General features: G+C 42.0%; 1 protein-coding gene across 3 annotated transcripts in view; it reads right to left on the reverse strand.

Annotated features, from left to right (window-relative positions):
• The window catches only part of Pdk3 (pyruvate dehydrogenase kinase 3), a 68040-nt gene extending 61880 nt beyond the window's left edge, over nucleotides 1–6160 (reverse strand). The window contains exons 1-2 of one of the 3 annotated variants that reach the window (XM_021153144.1): nucleotides 6136–6160; nucleotides 5344–5599 (exon numbers count right to left, since the gene is read on the reverse strand). In XM_021153144.1, coding sequence (XP_021008803.1) covers nucleotides 5344–5449 — 106 coding nt within the window. In that variant the 5' untranslated portion in view covers nucleotides 5450–5599; nucleotides 6136–6160. Of the gene's footprint in view, nucleotides 1–5343; nucleotides 5666–5812; nucleotides 6038–6135 lie in introns of those variants that run through there. The other 2 variants (XM_021153143.1, XM_029473478.1) reach the window with 2 other exon arrangements.
• Between the last annotated feature and the right edge of the window lie 16265 nt (nucleotides 6161–22425).

The raw sequence follows: 22425 nt of genomic DNA on the forward strand, positions 1-22425 counted from the left end.
CCTTACAGTTGGATCTCATGGAGGCATTTCCTCAACTGAAGCTCCTTTCTCTGTGATAACTCCAGCTGTGTCAAGTTGACACAAAAATAGCCAGTACATACATATAAAATAAAAATATAGAAAGGAAGTCAAAATTATAACAAATGAAATAAGAATTCAAACCTAAGCAACTAATCAAAATAAATGTGGTAAAATAAAGCAAAAAATTATGTGACAAGGTGAAAAATTAAAGCATTAACAACAAAAGGGAACAATTATACATGCTTACCATTATGTATGACAGATCAATTGATTTATACCAGTAAGTATATTCAGGCTAAACCTACCATGTAAAAGAAAACAATTATTACAAAGCAAAACCAGCTTTACATTTGAAGAAATATTTAAATCAAAGTAATTCAGAAAAACTGAAAATAAGAAAGCCAATGAGAAGATAGAATACAGATCTCAACATCAAATAAGGCTGACTCCAGACCAAAAAGCATTAAACTAGTAATGGTAAAGGCGACAACTCACCATGAGGACATGACAGCTAATATGTATCAAGGGTCACATTAACAATCATGACAAAAACTAGAGACATATGGGAAAACAGAATTATATTGAAATACTTTAATGTCTCTCATGTTTGATCCACACCCAATTAAGTGTTTTTATACCTTAGCAAGGAATAAACAATCACATACAAAGACAAACATCAATTTTTGTCTTTGAAGATAAAGGGCATTTTGTGGCCGGGCAGTGGTGGCACATGCCTTTAGTCCCAGCACTCAGGAGGCAGAGGCAGGCGGATTTCTGAGTTTGAGGCTAGCCTGGTCTACAAAGTGAGTTCCAGGTCAGCCAGGGCTACACAAAAACAAAAAGAACATTTTGTGCTCATGCAACAAAATTAAAGATACTTAATACACATAATAAACCTGCAATGGAAGTTTCAGCACTCTCAAGCTAACCTTAATTCATAAAAGAATAAACATCTTCCAGGATATGGAAGAGATGGGGGTAAGGGTCAAATATACCTATCAACTGCTAAAGCAATGATCAGAGGCACAGCTAATTGCCTTAAAACTGAAAGGGGTGGGAGACATGGCTCAGCAGTTAAGTGTACTCATTACACTTCCAGAGGACCTGGGTTCAATTCTCAGCACCTACATGGTAACTCACAACAGTCTGTAACTGGGAGAGCTGACTTCCTCTTCTGGCCTCTACATGCACCAGGCAAGCAAGTGGTCAACAGAAATACCGCCTATCTACATAACATAAAATTAAAATTAAAATAGAAAAAAATGAAATAAAAGGGAGTGGCAAAAAAGAAATCGGTATCCAACTTAAAAAAAAAAGAAAGAAAAAACAAAATTAATCTAAGGCTATCAGAGAGACTCAGAAAGGTCAAGGTAAACATGAACCACACAGAAAAGCCATAATACTAAGAAATAAATATAAGCAAACAAACCACCTACTAACTGAATCAAGAAGACAGTGGTGCCTCATGCCTGTAAGTCCAAAAAGTTGAGAGAGGGGTCACCAAGAGTTCAAAGTCAATTTGGGCTACACAGTGAGTTCCAGAAGAACGAAACCCTATCTAAAATAAAGGTGGAGTGAGGGATGGAGAAAAAAGACAAAAAAAATTTCAAAAATAAAGAAACAAAAAGACTGTTAAGACAATACTATCAAAGCTGCATGCAGTGGTATATACCTCTACTTGTAGCATTCAGAAGACTGGATGAAGACTGGGAGTTAGAGGCTCTCTTAGGCTACATAGCAAGACTGTTTAAAAAAATACACAAATACAGCTGGATATGTTGTATGTCTTTAATCCTAGCACTGAGGAGGCAGAGGCAGGCAGATCTCTGAGTTGGAGGCCAGTCTAGTGTACAGAGGGTTTTCCAGACCCTGTTTCAGTAAATAAGTAAGGCCCTACAATGCTCCAATCCAATGGTCAGACAAGGTCATAAAACTAAACCTAAAGCCATGAATCTAGGAAGGGTCGGTGTGTGTGTGTGTGTGTGTGTGTGTGTGTGTGTGGTGATAGGAATGGGAAATGGGGAGAGAGGAGTGCAGGAGAAAGTAGTGAGAATGGGTTATATACATAAGAAACCTGCCAAAAGACAAGCACATTTTTTTAACGCACAAAATAAAAAGTGAGCGCCTAAATGGAAAAAGAGATGGGAGAAAGGGGAATCTATTCAAACTTGCCAAAAAAAAAAATCAATGAAAATGAGAATTTTGTAGAAAAAAATATATCCAAATGGACTCCAAATGACTCAGAAAATCTACACAGACCAATACCATAGAATATAGAAACTTGTGGAAGGTTTCATAGGAGTGTTATACCAAATCTTTAAAGAGCAGTTAACTCAAAAGAATAAATCAGTATTAATGGAGAAAAAATTATCTTTCTGAAACAAGCCTAACTTTCAAAAAAAGAAAGCCAAACCAAACCTAACTGCCTGCATATGCAAACATCTACAAATAACATAAATAAATCTCAGTATAACGACCCAAGAGTTTATCAAACTATCTCTTCTACTGCTATACAATTTTCCAAAATAAAAAGCCAAGATAAAGTTTACTTGAGGAAGAAAACATTTCCATGTAAACATGACTTCACCCATCCAAGTGTAATAACCAGATAAGCATGTAGCAAGAGTACAGAAAAGCAGGCACTCTATCTCAGAAACTCCCCATAGGTGGGTAAATACATACCTCAGATGGAAAGGAATTTGTTAACAATTATTAAAATTACAAATGCGTATCCTCCTTGATGTAAAAGGTCACCATCAGCCAGGCGTGATGGCGCACGCCTTTAATCCCAGCACCTGGGAGGCAGAGGCAGGCGGATTTCTGAGTTGGAGGCCAGCCTGGTCTACAAAGTAAGTTCCAGGACAGCCAGAGCTATACAGAGAAACCCTGTCTGGAGAAAGCAGAAAAACAAAACAAAACAAAACAAAACAAAACAGGGTCACCATCAGGAATTTGTCTTCTATCTACACCCAGACATATGTGAAATTACCATATGAACCCTCAGCAGACAGAAAAGGGGAAAGGAAGTTTACAAGTACATACACAGTAAGTTCTTTCATATTAAGCTTAAAAAGCAAGATACAAATAAAACAATATGGTGCAACTTATGCAAAAAGAGTAGCCAACAGAAGTAGGACATAGACATTTTCTGCATAGGTCCTTTTACATCTTTTGAATTTGGAATCATGTAACTGTCATCTTGAGCCAAAAGAGAAAATATAAATTTTTATGTTGTTGCTGTTTTTTTTTAATCTTGCCCTTGGGAATGGTACTACAATACTATCTTTGTAAATTGATATTCCATTTAGAATACTTGGTATTCTTGCAAACCTCATTTCCAGTAAAGATGATTCAAGAAATTATTCTTTTTAAAGGGCTTAAACAAATATTCCATACAGAACAAAGGGAGGCAGCAGAATAACCAGAAGTACACCTACTTAATGGCTCTTAGCCCTGATGATGCTTTGGAATGACTCTGGGGTGCCCTCGACTCCATGCATATACTACTAGTACCAAAAAGTCAGGGCATGAGGCCCTGGCCCCAAGCCCCGAACTCAATGCTTTAAAGAGTGAACATTTGTTTCTAGATACTCACCACATAGATTACCCACCATAACAATATCCTTATAGTAGTTTCCCTATTCAAATAACATCCTTGCCTATAAACATGGGAGATACTGCCATAGAAATAAAGTAACTGAAATTTCAGGTTTACTCTTTCAACTTTCACAAACTTTGCAGGTGGGAGTGAGCGATTTCGTTTGTTCTTTCAATTGAGAGCGAATCTGTCTGTTAACCCTAACAAAAGGTTCCTGTGTTCACAACCATCTCGAAGCCTAAATTAGGAAAACATGCCTATTGATAGCAATAGCAACATTTTCATTCTAAGCTGTGAAGTTAGGACCTGTCTCAAACTTGCAAAACTCTCCAAGCAGGGTGGGGTCAGAAAGTGCAGCCAGTAAAGGCCCACTCTCCCAAGCCTGGTTGCCAGAGTCTCATCTCTGGGACCCACATGCCAGGAGGAGAGAACCAACTCCCCCAAGTTCTCCTCTGATCTCTACAGATACACCATGATACATGGGTGTCCACACAAACAAGTTCGTGCATAGATAAAATGTTTAAGAATAAATACATAAATTCTACATGTAGCCAGAGGGAGTAGAGTCCAACTACTGAAAAGCTTATGAAAATGAAACTTAAGATGCAAAGGCCACCCTCACCTTAGATTTTCATCATCTATCTTTGGTAACTTAGCTTCTAAAACTTAATTTGGCATCAGCTTCAACCTCTAACCTGTACCTCTTTCCATCCCCTGTGTTTCTCCCCAAATATAGACATCACATTTTGCATATCTGGTCCTCCCAGAAGGTTGTACCTATTTTGCATTTTTATATCCAACTGATACCATCCCATGACATTTAAATCATATGAATTCAACAGACAAGGCTTTGAGAGCCTAAGTCATCTTGAGTTTCCTTGGGGGGGGGGGGATGCTGAGTTCCATATTTGTTTTATTTCAGGTGTTTCATAACTGCATTCGGCCTGCTGGAGTTAAAATGACATCCTCTGGGGAAACATGATTGATTAGTTCATGGAAGGTGGCAGAATCTATTCCCATCTAAGTAGGCCTCAGACTTTATTGGGGGTCCTCTCCCTTCCCATCCCAATCCATGTAAAATGAAGTACTAGCCCAGCTGCCAAAAGGGTGTAAGGAAAGGTGCTCACACTTAGGCTGGAGTTGTCCTAGAACCCCTGCTTTGTAGTCAGGAGCCCACAGGTCAGCTCTTACCCAGTATCTAAGGCATTTTGCAGCCCAAGACTATGACTGCTTTGAAGTCAGAATCATAATGAAGGCGTTCAGGTCCTGCCACTCAAGGCTACCCAACATCTTACAGCAGAAAAGGAACAAAACGTCACTACGTGATTTACTCAACCTCAAGGTGTTTCTAAACACGTCTTACACAACCATTAAAAACGCCTAAAAATAAAAACGTTTACGAGTTCTCTTTCTGAAGTTTTCAGGAGAGTGCGGTTTGAGTCAAGTAGATTTGAAGCTCATAATGAATAGCTGGAGAGTTCTGACTGGAATGAGGGTCCTTGGACGAAGCTGAGCGTGGGGGTGTCAGGCCCTGCCCCTCCACTTCCCGAAACCCGAAACCTATGCCCCAGGAGGGCCCTCAGGCATGCATCCCCATCACCCCTCCCGGAGCTTCTCACGGAATTTGCCCAGAAGCTGAAGAGCCCCAACTACGGGCAGGACAAGGATGGCGTCTCCCTCACTCCCGTGGGGCCTTGGAGGTGGCTCCAAGGAGTCAGACTTACCGAAGTCCAGGAACTGTTTGATAGAGAGTGGCGACGGGGAGAAGCGGGAGTAGCGCTCGATCTGCTTGGGGACCGGCTGCTTGAGCAGCCAGTAGAAGAGCCGCATCCTCACCAGAGCAGTGTGCAGATCCGCCGAGCCGTCCGGGACCGGAGCCGAGGCGGTCACCGCCGCCTAGCCGCGAGGAGGAGGCGGCGCCGGCGGGGCTTTACCTCAACCTGGGGCTTGGCCTTGGCGCCCGCAGCTGCTCGCCTGCACCTACACAAGTACCGGGCAGCAGTTGGGCGGCCGTGGCCCGCTGCCCGCGGCTTCTCAAGCCCCGCCTGAAAAAGGCGGGATCTGCCGCCGCACGTACGCGGCGCGCGTGGGATGTGAGGGGCGCTAAGGGGTACGCGGCTGCACGCGCGCCCTGCTGATTGGCTGCCGCCGCCGCCTAAGCTTCCTTAAAGCCCCGGTAACACGCACACAAACCTCCTGGGTCTCGGGCTGCCACCAGCCTGCTCCCTTGCTGCCGGTCCCGCCCCGGATCAAGTCTTGAGAAGTGCACCGAGACTTGAAGGCCACTGGGAGCCCACGCCTGAACTATTTTTAGGGCTGCTCTAGACCTCCCCAACCCGAGGCCCCTCTTCCGGAAGGCCCTCCTCAGATCTGCTGACTCCTCAGCTTTAAATTGTCCCGTGCGGTCCTATGCTTCCAACAATTAATTACAGAATTAAGTGGAAGCTACTGGTCCCCCCCACCTCCCCCCCCCAAACATTACACGCGCGACAGAATTCAGTGTATTAGCAATTAACCTGTCCTCAGAAGCTCTACTCACTGCCTACCTTCACTCCGGTGAATACCTTTGGACAGGATTGTTACAAAACAGTATTGTTACGTCACTGGCTGTGGTTCCTGGTCCTAGACCCCTCTTTACCAACTGGGCCAATAACACCATCCTTAGATCACTGTTTCATGCCTCTCTCACCACTACGACCTTTGAAGGAATCCATTACAAACGAAGGTCATTAACACTTGGTTTCCATGAACCTAGAACCCCTTGCCCCGAGACAGTTTGTCGGGATTAGTCACAATTATTTCATTGCCCAAACATACACATCCATTGGAAAAGCTCAAATTAGAGCCACTGAGCCGGGCGTGGTGGCGCACACCTTTAATCCCAGCACTCGGGAGGCAGAGGCAGGCAGATTTCTGAGTTCGAGGCCAGCATAGTCTACAAAGTGAGTTCCAGGACAGCCAGGGCTACACAGAGAAACTCTGTCTTAAAAACAAAAACAAAAACAAAAACAAAAACAAAAACAAAAAAAAAACCCAAACAAACAAACAAACAAACAAAAAAACGAAGGGAAAAAATTAGAGCCACTGACCAGTGTCTTTCACAACCCCTCCCCATCACAAAACCCTGACTCAGTTTCACCACTACTACCACTTTGGTGCAGGAATCTATGTGTTACATTGTGCCAGATTGTCTTTGTATGACAGTGAGCCTAAATTCACAGCTCAGTATAAGAAATCAGTATTTCCTAATGTGGATATAGGAACTACTGCTTGCTTTTAACTATTACCACAAAACATTAATTTTTGTTAATGTGTAAAACTCAACTAGAAAAAAAAAGGTAAAAATTCTTCTTGGTCTGATTATTAGTGGAAAGTTTCCTGCCTCCATTTGGCTATGTACCACTTCTTTGCTTTATGAAACTGTTGGGCTTCTGCTCTTTGAATTTAAAGAAAAACAGCACATGCCTTCAGAGACATCCTGTGGTCTTCCCACATTTCCAGATTTTTAGGTACAACATAAGATACCTGGGCTACTTTGCCTTTTCCATTCGAAGCAAAGCCTAAAGAGACTTAGCAACACCCTTTGGAAAGGGCAGTTTTACCAACACAGCAGAACACTGACTGCAGTTAGGAGTGCGTGGGCAGACAGAAAGGAGTGGCCTATGGTTGTCTACTCACTTTCTTGGGTGCTGCCCACAGGTGGAGTTTTACTGGTAGCAGTTATGGATGAAGATCCCCGAGAAGGGAAAAGTTGCGCATTGGTGGGAAGAGACTTTTTCCACCTATGTGGCACAGCACTGATGAACCTTCCAAACTCACCCATCAACTTTTTCATGATTTCCTTTCCTGCTGCACAAACTCCTACTTTAAGTTCTTTTATTCTGATGTTTTAATCACTTCAAATTAATATGCCTAATTTTATGCTTCCCTAAAAAGTGGCACAGTCCTAAAAGTTGAGGAAATGTGAAAGAGGCCTGTGTGATGAAAACTTGTGCTGAACCACGACTCAAACGACACAGCTCTAATCTTGACCCTATCATTAGCAAGCTGTGTGACCTAAGACTAGTCTACTAGCCTTTCTGTGTCTCAGTTATTTTAATGTCAGGTGAAAATGTATGACTTCTCTCCCTTTATTTGTGACAATAAAATAAAATAAATATACCTAATATAAGGCACATTTGGTCCTATTTTGTACATGATAATGGTTAGTCTAGAAATTAAAGCCAGCTGATTTCAGTAGTAGTTATTATTAGATCTCTTGAGTTTAAATATTCTCAAAGGTTTTCCAGTGTGTTATGAACATAAGGTTTTATACAGGCCTCTCTGTGGTTCTTGAAATCTTGTGGTGGTCTGAATGAAAATGGCCTCTTTAAGACTCACAGGGAGTGGCACTAATAGGAGGTGTGGCCTTGGAGTAAGTGTGGTTTTATTGGAGGAAGTGAGGATAATGACTGTGTATTCACATACATAAAATAAAATCTTTAAAAATGTATTTTTAAAAAAAAGAGCACTTCCTGATCTTCCAGAGGACCCAATTTCAATTCCGACTATCTATACATCAGAGGGCCCACAAACACCTGTAACTCCAGTTCCAGAGGATTCGATGCCTTCTTCTGGCCTCTATGGGTAACTGAACACACATTTTTTATAGTCTCTATAAAAATTTGTCTCCTTTATTGGTAATTATTCTCACTTTAGTTCACTTCTCCATAAATTGCGTTTGGAGAGAAAATAGCCCATATTAGTTGCAATAATAAGAAATATGGGCCAATTGGAAAACTGATGAGCTTCAGCCTGATTCTTTGCTGTAGTTCTTGGTTTAAGATAAGACATTGTTATGAGATACACACTGGAGAAGACCATATAGACACAGTCTATCTAGTCAGTTGGGTTTTTGTTCTGTTTTTGAACCTAGAGAGCCACATGTCTCTGCCTCCCAAGTGCTGAGACTAAAGGTGTGCACCATCACACCTAGATCGAGTAAGGGGTTTTAAAAGGCAAAACCATATTCTAGTATCATTATTGGCAGCTGCGGGGGTGGTTCTGTGCAAGCAAGCAGGTTAACAGAAGCTAAGCAGTTAGCTGGGGGCAGGGGGTGCCTGTACAAGCAGACAGTTTAACAGAAACTTAAGCAGTTAGCAAACAGAAACTTAGACAAACAGCTAGAGGAGGTGGGGGTTCTGCACAAGCAAGTGGCTTAACAGAAGCTAAAATAAGTTAGCTGGAGCATCTCTATCTCAGGTTGGGTAATTTTCCTTGAGGCTTCCAATCAAACAGATCAAATTCTAGTTAAACTCAAATGTCCTCAACAAGAATAGAAGATGGAGGAACCTCTGTAAATCCCCTCAAGAAGAATAGAAGGTGGAGGAACCTCTGTACCCCTTGCCCTGTCACAACACCTACTAAAAGTCAAGCCAATGTGAAAGGAGGAAATACTTTCTAAGGCTTTGGAGCTTCTGAAACAGTCCAGTTACTTTCCACTCTCCCTCTTTCTACCTTCTCCACATATCTGAGTGCCAACAAAGAAGCAAGTAGTAGCAGTTTGCATCTATCTTGAGACTAGAAGGAAGCTGACATTCTGGAAAATAGTTCAGAAGCAGGAAGAAAAAATGTCTGAAATGGTGATGTAAGGCTACTATCAAACCTTCTTTGAACTTTCAGATATAAAAGCCAGTTCATTTCCATTATGATTTCCACTTCACCCCCTCAACAAAATTAAAAAAAAAACAACCCATGTCCAATTTGTGTTGTCCATATACCCAGTGGTCAGCCTAAATAAAACTGGAGGGGCTGGAGAGAGGACTCGACAGTTAAGGGCACCAACTGCTCTTCCAGAGGTCTTGGGTTCAATTCCCAGAACCCACATGACAGCTCACAATTGTCTGTAATTCCAGTTCCAGGGGATCCAATACCTTCATACAGACATATATACAGGCAAACATCAACTACATATAAATAATTTTTTTTCAGGGTGGTGATGACATATACCTTTAATCCCAGCACTTAGGAGGCAGAGGCAGACGGATTTCTGAACTTGAGGCCAGCCTGATCTACAGAGTGAGTTCCAGGATAGCTAGGGATACACAGAGAAACCCTGTCTCAAAACAAAACAGAAAGAGAGAAAGAAACGAAGAAAACTGGGTCCTTCCTCACCTCCACCCCCACCAGAAGCCATCAGTTGTGGAGAGCTACACTTTAGCATCCTTATCACAGTTTTTAAGAGTTCTCCTTGATAGCTTCCATTTTTGGCTGTTAACTTTTGGGGGGAGAGTGGGGGTTGAGGTGGTGGTAGAGGTTGTCACAGAAGCCTTCTCTATTCCTACTTTGCACATGAGAATTTAAATCGGGTTTAATTTGATTAAAAATAAAGTACTATAATGCTTCTTGTGCCTGAGCTATAGAACAAAATCGTATCCTGTAATATCCGCAAAAAGAAAAATTATAAGAGAGGGTACTTGAGAGATGGCTCAGCAGTTAAGAACACTGGCTGCTCTCGAACCTTAGTTCAACTCCCAGCAACAACTTGAGGGCTCATAACCACATATAAAACCCCCATTTTGGAGGACACTACACCCTCTTCTGGCCTCCACATGCACTGGAACATGCACTCCACATACACGTGTAAGCAAAATACTCATACACACAAAATAACAAAAATTTAAAATGTACAAAACAATAAAAGATTGGTTAAATAAATCATGACACACACACTCAATAACAGTTATCACCAAAGATTCACTGTATGGGCTGTAGAGATAGTTTCACAGTTAAGAGTACATACTGATGTTGCAGTGCACTGGAGCTTGGCTCCCAGCACCCGTGTTAGGTGGCTCACAACCATCCGTCACTCCAGCTCCAGGGGATCCTACACCCTCTTCTGGCCTCCAGGGACACCTCATTCACATGCACAGACACTCACATATACATATATGCATAATTTTAAAAAATATCTTAACGATTCATTGTATAAAACACAGCCTTTTTAAGAGCAGAAAAAGCAAGGTACAAAATTATGCATTAATTTTCATTTGAGCTCATCTATGAAGAAAGCACATAAGCTTTTCGTAGGGAAAGGTATAGAAAGAAACAGAGCAAAATGGCCACAACACAAGTCCTTAACTTTTTTGAGCCTCTGCTTTCTTACCTGTAAATGAGTGTATCTGTCACCTGCTACTTGAAAAACTTGGCAACCACCTAATGATATCTTCATCCACCTAATTTTGTTAGATACTGCCACCACTCCTATCCCTGACCATTAAAATTGAACTTTAGACAGGACAGTGTTGATGCATACCTTTAATCCCAGCACTTGAGAGGCAGAGGCAGGCAGATCTCTGAGTTTGAGGCCAGCCTGGTTATCGAGTGAGTGGCAGGACATCCAGGGCTACATAGAGAAAACCTGCCTCAAACAAACAAAACCAGAAAGAAGAAAGAAAGAAAGGAAGGATGGAAGGAAGGAAGGAAGGAACTGAACTTAATTGCCAAGTCTCTCTGATTTCCATCAAGGAGGGTTACTTGGATACCAGGAGAGTCTCAGGAGACTAGACACTTATTGTCCCTCTCATTTCTTCACTATGCTGAGCCTTCCACTTTAATTTTCTGGATATTTGAAATTTTTGAAGAAAACAAAGTCATTCCGCACAATAAATCTGGTAATTCCTATTGTAGAAAAATCTATACTTTGTATCGTGAAACTACTATACATTAATGATATGAGTGGAACAGAACCAGGGCTGAGTCATTCCCAGTTTGACATGGGATATAAAATAGACCATAAAAGGGCCAGATTTCAAAATGTAAGGAGATGAGGTGTCATCAGGAAGGCCACAATTGCTCTGCCCAGTACAAGACTGTCACCCACAAGGAGGTACTCANGCTTTGAAATGAGGCTGGTCAAAAATGAGATGTCTTTTATGTGTAATTGTCACAAGGATTCCAAAGACTTAATATGAGAAAGAATGAAAACAATAAGATACTTCTTCTTAATTTTTATGTCACCTATAAGTGGAAATGATAAGCTTTTGCATATGTTAGTTTAAGCAAATATGTTATTAAACTGATTTCATCTGTTTCTTTTACACTTTTAAGTGTGGGGCTTCTAGAAAATGTCAAATTATATCTGCAACTCACATTAGAGCTCACATTAGATTTCTATGGGACAGTGCTACATAAAATGCGCCAAAATGTCCTACCTGCTATTCTCTGAAATAGCGAGGTAACTGGCGTTGCACTGGACTTCTTTGTGCTGAGAATGTGGTAGCTGTGCTTTTAATCCTTACATTAACCTTGCCAATAAATTCAACACTGGATTGTTGTTCAAGGTCTCAGCCAGTTGCCAAGGATTTTCTGTGTGCCAGGAATGATCTGAAGACTTGTGTGTGGAGGGAAGAGTTGTGTCCAAACTAAGTGGAAAAAGAGAGAGTGGGCATGTTCTATAGAACTCCAATGTCTTTGCACAGAGGAGCCTCATGGGAAAATTATAACTCCAGCGCCCTCATCCTTGATACTAAGTTTACAAACACATGACTGGTGACAAGTGACAGGGTCTTACTTTCCCTTTATCTAACACACCTTAGGATTTCAGAGTGAGTACTGGGAAAAACCCTGACTCGATTCCTGAGCTAGGCACGAAGATATATACCTATAACTCCTGCACTTGGGAGGTGGAAGCAGGCAGACCAAGAATTCATGGCTAACCCTAGATATGAAACAAGTTCCAAGCTAGCCCCAGCTGTAAAATCCTAATTTTAAAAAACAAGAAGGAGGAGGAAGCATCAAAAGAAGAGGAGATTAAGATAGTTTTTGGTATTGCTTTTGTTTTGTTTTGTTTTTTTGAAACAGGATTTCCTGTATAGTTCTGGCTGTCCTGCAACTTGCTCTGTAGACCAAGCTGGCCTGGAACTTAAAGCTATGCCAGTCTCTGTCTCCCAAGGGCTAGGATTAAAGGTTATACTACCAGCACCTGGCTGAAGATAGGTTTGTTTTAGTTTTGAGTGTGGCAGTAAGTAATGTTTACTCAGTTACCTTTTAATTTCCTTGTTCCTCAAAGGATGACTTGATAGGTTTAGATATGCAAGTCAGGATTTGGAATTGTGGACAAACTTTGGAGCCTCTCAGAGTAATCGTGGAAGAGGGTTAAAAGGGGCTGGACTTTAAGAATCGTTCAGTAGAAGACAAAGAGCCAGGCAGTACAGGAGCCGATAAGCATATCACACTGCGTGTGCTTTGTATTGTGTGCTTTGAGATTTGGGGAGAGCAGGAAAAGGCAAATGAGTGAAATTGGGGTGGGATACTTTCACCTTGGTCCATCAAGGGCCCCTAGCTAACATTTCGATGATATATAGTACTGAATTGTTAATGAAAGCCTCTATTTGTCTTTTTTGCATGTGGAGACCAGAGGTTGTCATCAGTCTTCTATAATCCATGTCTCCTTTATATAATAAGGCAGAATTTCTCACTTGAACTCAGAGCTCACCAATTTGATACAACTAGCCTAACTTGTCAGCCCTTGTGTCCATCTCCTAAGCTTTAGCTTTACAGGCAGGCCACTATGTCCACCCAACATTTATGTGGGTGCTAGGGGTCTGAACTATGTCACCTCACACTTGCATGGCAAACTCTGTACTTACTGAGCCATGTCGCCAGCATTGAGCTTCAATTTTAACTACTTAATACTGGCTCTGTAGTTTGCCTGGAGTTCCATGTGTCTAGATGGAAAGTGTCGTCATTGGGTTCTGTGGTAGGAGGAAGTGCCTTGATTTTCCCTGAAGCAGATTACTCTAGGTTTATAAGTGGTCTCCATAGGCCCACATAGTAAAGACCATCCCCCAGTCTGAACCCGGTGAAACCTTTCAGAAGGGAGGTCTAGGGGGAGGGTTTAAGTAACAAGCAGGCGAGTTCTCACAGGGGATTGGAGGATACTGGTCTTTTCCTTTCTTTACTTCACTCTTAGCCATGAATGAGGTCTCCTTCACCATTACACTACCATGACCATGATAAACAGATTCACCACTGACCCATAAGTAACAGGCCAGCTGACCATAGATTGAGCACTCCATAGATGTGAGACGAAATAATCTTTTCCTGAGCTAGGGGTATAACTCAGTGGTAAGTGTCCTCTTAGCAGACACCCCAGAGCCTTGTGCCCCACCACAGATCTATATGGGCAGAAAAAAACTTTCTTTCAGTTATTAGGCTATTTTGTTGCAGTAGGAGAAAACTGAGTGATATAAACCCTCTGTGAGATTTGCTTAAGAGATGATGGTAAAACACACTGCTGGCAGTCCAATGGCTTATAGCCGTATAAGCTCCCATAGGTCACTGGGACTTCATCCTTTTGGGTAACTTGGAATATCATATCCCACCTGAGAGGCCAGGCCCTCAAAGAGGAAGGCAATTCCCAAGCATTTCTGAATTTTCCCCTTTCTTTAAATCTTATGCAATACAATTTTGTAACACACATATATATGATTATGTAATTTGATTTCAAGTAATTGGACTGGATAAATGAAGGTTGTGGTGCAGGCCTACAATTATAGCTTCTCCAGGAAGCTGAGACAGGGAGATTACATGCCTGAGGCCTGCTCAGCCTACAGAATGAATTTGATGTCCTCCTGAGCAACTTCGTGAAATCTTGTCCCAAGATAAAAAATTTTAAAACGGTGCATGCCTTTAATTGCAGCATTAGAAAGGCAGAAGCAGGCAGATTTTTGTGAGTTCAAGGTCAGCTTGGTCTATGTAGCAAGTCCCATGCCAGCCAAGGCTACATAGGGAGACCATGTCTCAAAGAACAAAACCAAAGAAACAAAATGGCTAGGGATATGGCTCAGTAGTAGAGCTCTTGCCTAGCATGTACAAGGTCCTAGGTTTAATCTCTGGTACTGCCACACACACAAGAGTACTACTGTCAGGAGACTTCTGAAACTAACTTTTGCACTCAGCATTACAAAGGCTCATGCCATGTTACCTGTGTAAATACAGGCTCTTTTCGTTTGTTTCTGGTTTAGCTCTCTCCTTCTTTTCCTTTTCTCCCTATCTCCTTCCCTCCATTTCTTTTTTCCTCCCATCCTCTTTTTAATCTATCATCTATTCATCTTCTATCCTTTTGCTACTACAAATAGTAGACAGTGGTACCATGAATATTGTTTCTAAAGAAATGGAATGGTTAGATCAAAAGATATGAAAATGTTTAGATCTACAAATTCATCAAACTGCCTTCTGCTAAGGTCAATATGAGATTTCATTAATCTGTTTGTATCGTGTTTATAAAGACTTGATGCTGTTAGGCCGCTTCATCAAATGCTTTTAGGTTTTGATTAGATGTTGGTTCCTGGGTATTCATACTTATTATCCATGATCTATCTTATTCTGAGATGGGGTCTCCCTGGGTAGCCCTGGCTGGCCTAGAACTCACTATATAGACTGGGGGTTGTATCTCATAGGGATCTGTCTGCCCAGGTGCTACAACACTTCATGTATTAAAGCAGGCACTGGAGAGATGGCTTGGCAGTTAAGAGCACTTGCTGCTCTTACAGAGAACCAGAGTTTGGCTCCTAGTACCTATATTAGGTGTCTCATGAACTCCTATAACTCCAATTCCAGGGCACCCAACATCACCTTCTGCCTCTAAGGGTACACCCACTACCACCACCACCACCACCACACATTATTTTAAGGCAGGCCAGGCATGGACCTGTGTATCCCAAGTCTAAGATTATTATAGAATCAATTCTATTCAGCTATCACCTCATTTCCCAATTAATACAGTCACAGCATACTGATCCAGGTTTATAAATGCATGCTGATCAAGTTTCAAAAACATCACAGCCCAATGAAGATGCAGACCCACCCATTCTACAGACCGTGTGAACTTCAGGTGTTGTTCCTCAAATATATATACACACACACATTCTCTCATTTGCCTAAAACCCACCAAATAAGTTAGGCTAACTGGTTAGCAATCTCCAGAGACCCACCTGTTTCCACCTTCCCAGTGCTGGGATTCCAAGTGTGCATTACCATACCAGGCTCTATTATGTGGGTTCTGGGGGATCAAACTCAGGCCCTCATGCCCACAAGGCAAGTTCTTTACTGACTTAACTGTCCCTCCAGCCCTCATTCTATAGACAATTCTGAGCTGGGCAGTATGTGTTTTCATTGTATCATTTCATTCTTCAGAGATTAGGTTTTGCTCTCTACCTGATTAGTATCATTCTATTGAGCCATCTAATTGGTTCTGATCATTTCCCTTTCCACTGCTCAAAAAAACCAACCTTTCAGAGCCCCATTGCCACATATTAGTTCTTTCTAGCAGTGACTCTGGGTGCAGTTGTTAGCCACTACAAGAAAGGAGTCAGGTTGATAATTTTGGTTGGACGGACCTTTGTCCATATTGTAGGCTGCTAGTGAGCCCCACTGGTGGTGAGTAGGACCAGCCCTAAATACACATAATCCCTCCGTGGCCATCCTACAAGGTTAAGCAGTTCTACCATTTACTGATGCTGCAGCAACAGATATGTTAATAACTTCTCTGAGTCTTGACTCTCTCATCTGGAAATGGGATATTGGAGAAATGAATTCTTTATTCTGAGTTTAAAGTCAGCTGTCGGCCAGATTTCATATCCAAGCAGCAAACCATAGTGTAGACAAACATCTGACCTTGATATGCCCTTTATAGATCTGCCACCCTGGCTCTAAGTTTGGAACACTTCCTCCATCTTACCTCACTTGTAAAGTGAGAAGGTTGACCTTCAGCTGACCTCTGAAGAGGAGATCGTGGGTCTATTAGCAGGGCACTGACTGCAATAATAAATTATTTACTGGTGCCAGTGGTGTCACCTGAGGCTATTGTTCCCTAGGCAATAACTTATTCAACAGATCCAGAGGGAAGACTTTGGTAAAATCCAAGGGAATTGGAAGAAGCCATTTTATTTTATTTAAGGGATTAATTTCCAAACACAAAGGAGAAAGAAAATAGTGGGAAGGTGAAATACCTGCTCCAAAATGCACAAAGAAAAGCTATGTTTGTATTGAAGCTCTTATTCTAAGCCAAGTCTGGAACCTTGATATTACTCTGCAATTCCTCCAGTTCTTTTTCACTGACACAAAGCATAGCCTGTTGTTCTGACCCTTTCTTCCTTTCTTCTGAGCACTTCTGTTGTCACTGGTTCCAGTGAGAAAGTCACTTTCGTAAGTTTTGTTTGACATCATAACCCAAGCTGAACCTGCTCCCATTCTTATATTATGCTATCTCTAGCACAGAAACGTTTCACTCCTGTACTTCATATGCACGGTTTGGACCAAACACAAGCTGAATTTCAGTGGAAAAAAAAAAAAACAACGCTGTCTATTTCCCTTAACCTTTAACCCAGGACTTTTCTGACAGCCTTCTTGGCCTCTCACAGGTAGGAGGCTAACCTTTATTACACTTCTCCACGAACATCCAATTGTCCTTTGTCTGCACAGGTGTGGCCATGTTCTCAATGAATAGCAGGGAATTTTTATTACTTCAGACTCCCCAGAGACACAGTCTCTTCACCAATACTGAGAGAATGAAAAAAGGACAGCAACAGAGCAAGTAAGTTCATAACACAGCTTAGAACAACCAAGACCTGGCAGACATGGCGGCAAGAGAGGAGTAGAGAGCTTAGAAAAACCAGGTATGGTCTGGGAAAAGACAAGTATATAGGGAGGCATGGTGCTATGGTCTGAACGGCTGTGCCTTTACCCCAGTACATATGCTGAAGTCTCCACCTGCAGTGTAAGGCAGAGTCTGAATTCTCATGATTGTAATTAGTGCTCATGTAAAAGAGACCCTAGATAGCTACTATTTCCCTTTCACCATGAGTAAACTCAGCTCTGTCTGTGAAACCTAACCCTGTGAAAAACCAGGGCCTCCTCAAACACCAGATCTACTGGCACCTTGATCTTGGAGGTAGAGGAATTTTAATCCAGCAACATGGCTACCCTGGCAAGGGATCACATCCAATGATCAAGGTCTTTGTGATCCAGCTAGAATATAGACAAACCCTTAGTAAAGATCTTTCATTGCCCTGGATGAAATACAAACACACCTTTAGTACACACCTTTAATCCTAGACAATGATCTCTAATTGAGGGGCAGACAAAGAGACAAATCAGAGAAAGATTTGACAGAATGAGTCAGAAATAGGATATGCCCAACTCTCACAAGAACAGACAGGAAAGAGAGGCTACTTAAGAGCACTGCAGGGAGAGATGGGGAGTTGAGTTCACTTGAGTTCATGCAGTCAGTGGGGTCAGAGCAGTTCAGTTTGTGGAGTTCAGAGGTAGTCTTTCTTTCTTTTTTTTTTTTTAAGATTTATTTATTTATTTATTATATGTAAGTACACTGTAGCTGTCTTCAGATGTGCCAGAAGAGGGCATCAGATCTCATTACAGGTGGTTGTGAGCTACCATGTGGTTGCTGGGATTTGAACTCAGGACCTTTGGAAGAGCAGTCGGTGCTCTTAACCGCTAAGCCATCTCTCCAGCCCCCAAGGTAGTCTTTCTAAACAGAGCAATTCAGTCAGAGGCCCAGAGAGAAACCAGATTAAACCAGTCAGATTGGAGAGAAGTTTGAGCCTAAACAGCTGAGCTGAAGCAGTCAGGCAGAGTTCAGAAAGCTGGAAAGAATTAACTTATTCAGTAGTGTCAGAGATTGAAACATTCTAGGCCTATGTTAGTAGACAGAGTCTGGAAGCCAAAGCCATCAAGGTCCTAGCTTGAAGAAGATTAGGTTGTTCAGAGGCTAGAAGCTTCCAGACCTAGGCCTATGGAAAGTTAGAACAGAGAAAGAAATGCTCTGGGCTCAACTGGCTTTTATCTCATCACTTCATCTGAGGAAATATAAGCCACATTTACATTGGGCTTGTAACCTCCAGAACTATGAGAAGTGAATATCTGTTGTTTATAAGCAATGCAGTCAATAGTATTCTGTCCCAGTAGCCCAAATGGAGACAGAGACGGAGACAGAGACAGACAGAATGTTCTTGATGGGGTTAGCACACATGTGCAATCCTTCCCTGGTTGTGCTGCTCTTCCTGTAGATGCTGTCTTAGTTTGGATTTCCATTACTGTGAAGAGACCGCATGACCAAGACAACTCTTACAAAGGACAAAATTTAACCGAGGCTGGCTTACATGTTCGGAGGTTCAGTCCATTATCATCATGGCAAGAAGCATGGAAGGGTCCAGGCAGACATGGTGCTGGAAGAGTTCTGCATCCTAATCAGAAGGCAGCCAGGAGAGAACTGATTTCCATAGGCAGTTAGGACCATCCCTACTATTGCTCCAACTCCATTTTGCCATTTGCTGATTCGTAGACTTCCAAATACTTCGGGCTACTTCCTTGCCAATGCCTCAGTGATTCTCTCAAGCTATTCATGACCAAAATTGTGCTCTTGTGCTCCTCCTCATGTCCTTCTCTTGCAGGACAGCTCCTTTCCCAAGAACCGGGGCTCTGCTGACCAGGCATGTAAAATAAGAACCAACACATTACTCCTGGAACCTCACTTGTCACTTTCTTGCATTCTATCCAATATCTAACCTCTCAATTCTATTTCCTGTCCCTCTCTTGAATCCTCTGCTTCTCCTCATCCCAAGTGTCATCATCCTGCTCATGGCTCCAATTCTTCTCATCTGTTTTTCCCACCTGCAGCCTTTGGCCATGATCGTCATTTTTTTTTAATTGGATCACTTCATTCACATATATGAATATAATAATAATATTATATAATATATGAATATAATAATATATATTAGATTTTTTATTTACGTTTCAAATGTTATCCCCTTTCCTAGTTTCCCCTCTGAAAATCCCCTACCCCCCCCCTGCTCCCCAACCCACCCACTCTCTTTCCTGGCCCAGGCATTCCCCTATACTGGGGCATAGAGCTTTCACAGGACTAAGGGCCTCTCCTCCCATTGATGACTGACTAGGCCATCCTCTTCTACATATGTAGCTAGAGACACAAGTCCCACCATGTGTTTTCTTTGGTTGGTGATTTAGTCCCAGAGAGCTCTGAGGTTACTACTGGTTAATTCATATTGTTGTTCCTTCTATGGGGCTTCATTCCCCTTCAGCTCCTTGGGTACTTTCTCTAGCTCCTTCATTGTGGACTCTGTGCTCCGTCCAATGGATGGCTGTGAGCATCCACTTCTGTATTTGTCAGGTACTGGCAGAGCCTCTCAGGAGACAGCTATATCAGGCTCCCGTCAGCAAGCACTTGTTGGCTTTTGCCATAGTGTCTGGGTTTGGTGATTGTATATGGAATGGATCCCCAGGTGGGGCAGTCTCTGGATGGTCATTCCTTCAGTCTCTGCTCTGAACTTCGTCTCTGTAACTCCTTCCATGGGTATTTTGTTCCCCCTTCTAAGAAGGATTCTGAGCTTCTGGGCTAATATCCACTCATCAGTGACATGATCTTCATTCTGTCAGAAACATAAATACTCTTTCCACCTTCAATCACACAATTGGTAATCCCTACTCATACTTAGAATTAAACATCACATCTCAGAATTCTCCTAACTACCTGATTGAACTGGGTCTCCTTCTAATTCCTTTCGTAGCACTATATATTCCTCCTCTCCAGCACATTGAGACCTTCAAGAGAATATTCTTTTGTCTTAGTGCCAGTCTTTCTCTTATGCCTATAAATTCCATATTGGAAGAGCTCTTGCCCATTTGCTCACCAGGGAGTCAGTCCTAGGATCACTTCCAGCCAATAGTAGGAAAGTAGGTGGCTGACTCTTTGAACACTTCTACCAACCATTATCTACAGTGGTCTCAGGAAGCCACTGTTTACTCCTCCTGTGTTAGTTTCTGATAGCTGTTATAACACATGGCCACAAACTTGATGGCTTTTATAAATCAAGACATTTATTATCTCACAGTTCTGGAGGTCAGAAGACCTAAAATCAAAGGCTGTGAGCAGGCGTATGGAAAACGGTCAATAGGCACACAGTGCCAGTTACATAGTGTAGGTATTTTCTGATGGTCTACTGCACAGTGGGCATAGATAATAATAATAATAATAATAATAATAATAATAATAAATTTTACATTTCAAAGGAGCTAAAGGAGTCAGCCATGATGGCACAGAATTGTAATTCCAGGTCCTAGGGAGGCTGAGGTAAGAGGCTCACTTGAATCCAGTAGTTCTAGGCTGCAGGGCACTATGTGTCTGCACTATGTTTGGCATCCTGATGGTGACCTCCTTAGAGTGTGTGTGTGTGTGTGGGGGTACCAGGTTCCCTAAAGAGGTTGTGAACTAGCTCAGGTCAGAAATGGAGCAAGTCAAAATAGATACATATTTTGAGGGAATATTTTGAATGTTTTAACTAGAAAAAAATGTTAAATTTCTGATTTGATCATTTTATGGTACATACACATATCAAAACATCACACTGTATCTATAATACAATTACCGTTAAATAAAAAGAAAATAAACTTAAAAATATATCGAGGAATACGAAGGACCTTATTCATTCTAGAAGCTCTGGGGAATGTCTTAGTGAGGGTTTCCATTGCAGTAATAATAATAAAAACAAACATGCCCAAAAGCAAATTGGGAAAGGAAGAATTTATTTCAGTTTACAACCACATCACTGTGGGAAGCCAGGACAGGAATTCAAACAAGGCAGGAACCAGGAGGCCACACAGGGGTGCTGCTTACTGGCTTGGTGCTTATGGCTCTTGAGCCTGCTTTCTTATACAAACAATGACTTCAGCCCAGGGCTGGGCCCTTCTGTATCAATACTCAGTCAAGAAGATGCCCCTCAGGCTTGCTTATAGGCCAATGTGATGGAGGCATTTTCTCAGCTGAGAATGTTTCCTCTCAGCTGGCTCTAATTTGTGTCAGGTTGACAGCTAACTAGCAGAGGGAGGATCCACCTTTGTGACTGCAGACTTCTTTTACTTGTTTTGCTTTTTGTTTACTGTTAGAGCGTTACTTCAACATAATTGTGTATAAGAAATGTATTCATATTAGTTAATAGAATGCAATTATGGTTAAGTTGTTCTACATAATTTTGGCCAGAAACTGGGTACATGGTTTACAACTTAAAAAAAGCAATAGGGTTTACTTCACAGATGTGTAAAAAATCCTCCATCAAATGCTGCTGAAGAAGGGGGCAGAACCTTAAGACTGCAACCTGTGTTCCTTTCAGACCAGCGCCACTCCAACAGCCACCACCATGTCACAGCTTCTCCCACCCTTACTTTCCTGCCTCCCTCTTATAAGGACTTGGAGTATATCCATGTGATCCAGGAACATCTTCCCATCTCCAGATCACCAACTTGATCATATCTGCAGTCTCCTGCCACCTTAAGAGAATGCAGAGACAGGTTTGTGGCAGTAGGAAAGGAATATCTGGAAGGATTGCTGTGGTCTGAGTGTTCCCATAGCCCACAGGCCAGTACCTGGTTCCAAAATTTAATCCTCATTACAATGGTATTGCAAAGTGTGGTCTCCTGAAAATTCTTTACCTCCAGTCTTGTAAATGGACTAATAATGTCAGCATAAAAGGAGTGTACTTCCTTCAGCTCTTCTTCCATATCAGTACATTGTTTCTTTTTTCACTTTTTACCTTCTGCGTCACTGGGACTCAGCACAGCAAGTTGGCTGTTGTAGTTTGCATAAGAAGTGTCTCGACCTCATAAAGTTGCAAAGCTTCTGCAAGGCAAAAGACACCGTCAATAAGACAAAAAGGCCACCAACAGATTGGGAAAGGATCTTTACCTATCCTAAATCAGATAGGGGACTAATATCCAATAAATATAAAGAACTC

This window comes from Mus caroli, chromosome X, assembly GCF_900094665.2.
Source record: "Mus caroli chromosome X, CAROLI_EIJ_v1.1, whole genome shotgun sequence".
In the NCBI taxonomy this organism is placed as follows: domain Eukaryota; kingdom Metazoa; phylum Chordata; class Mammalia; order Rodentia; family Muridae; genus Mus; species Mus caroli.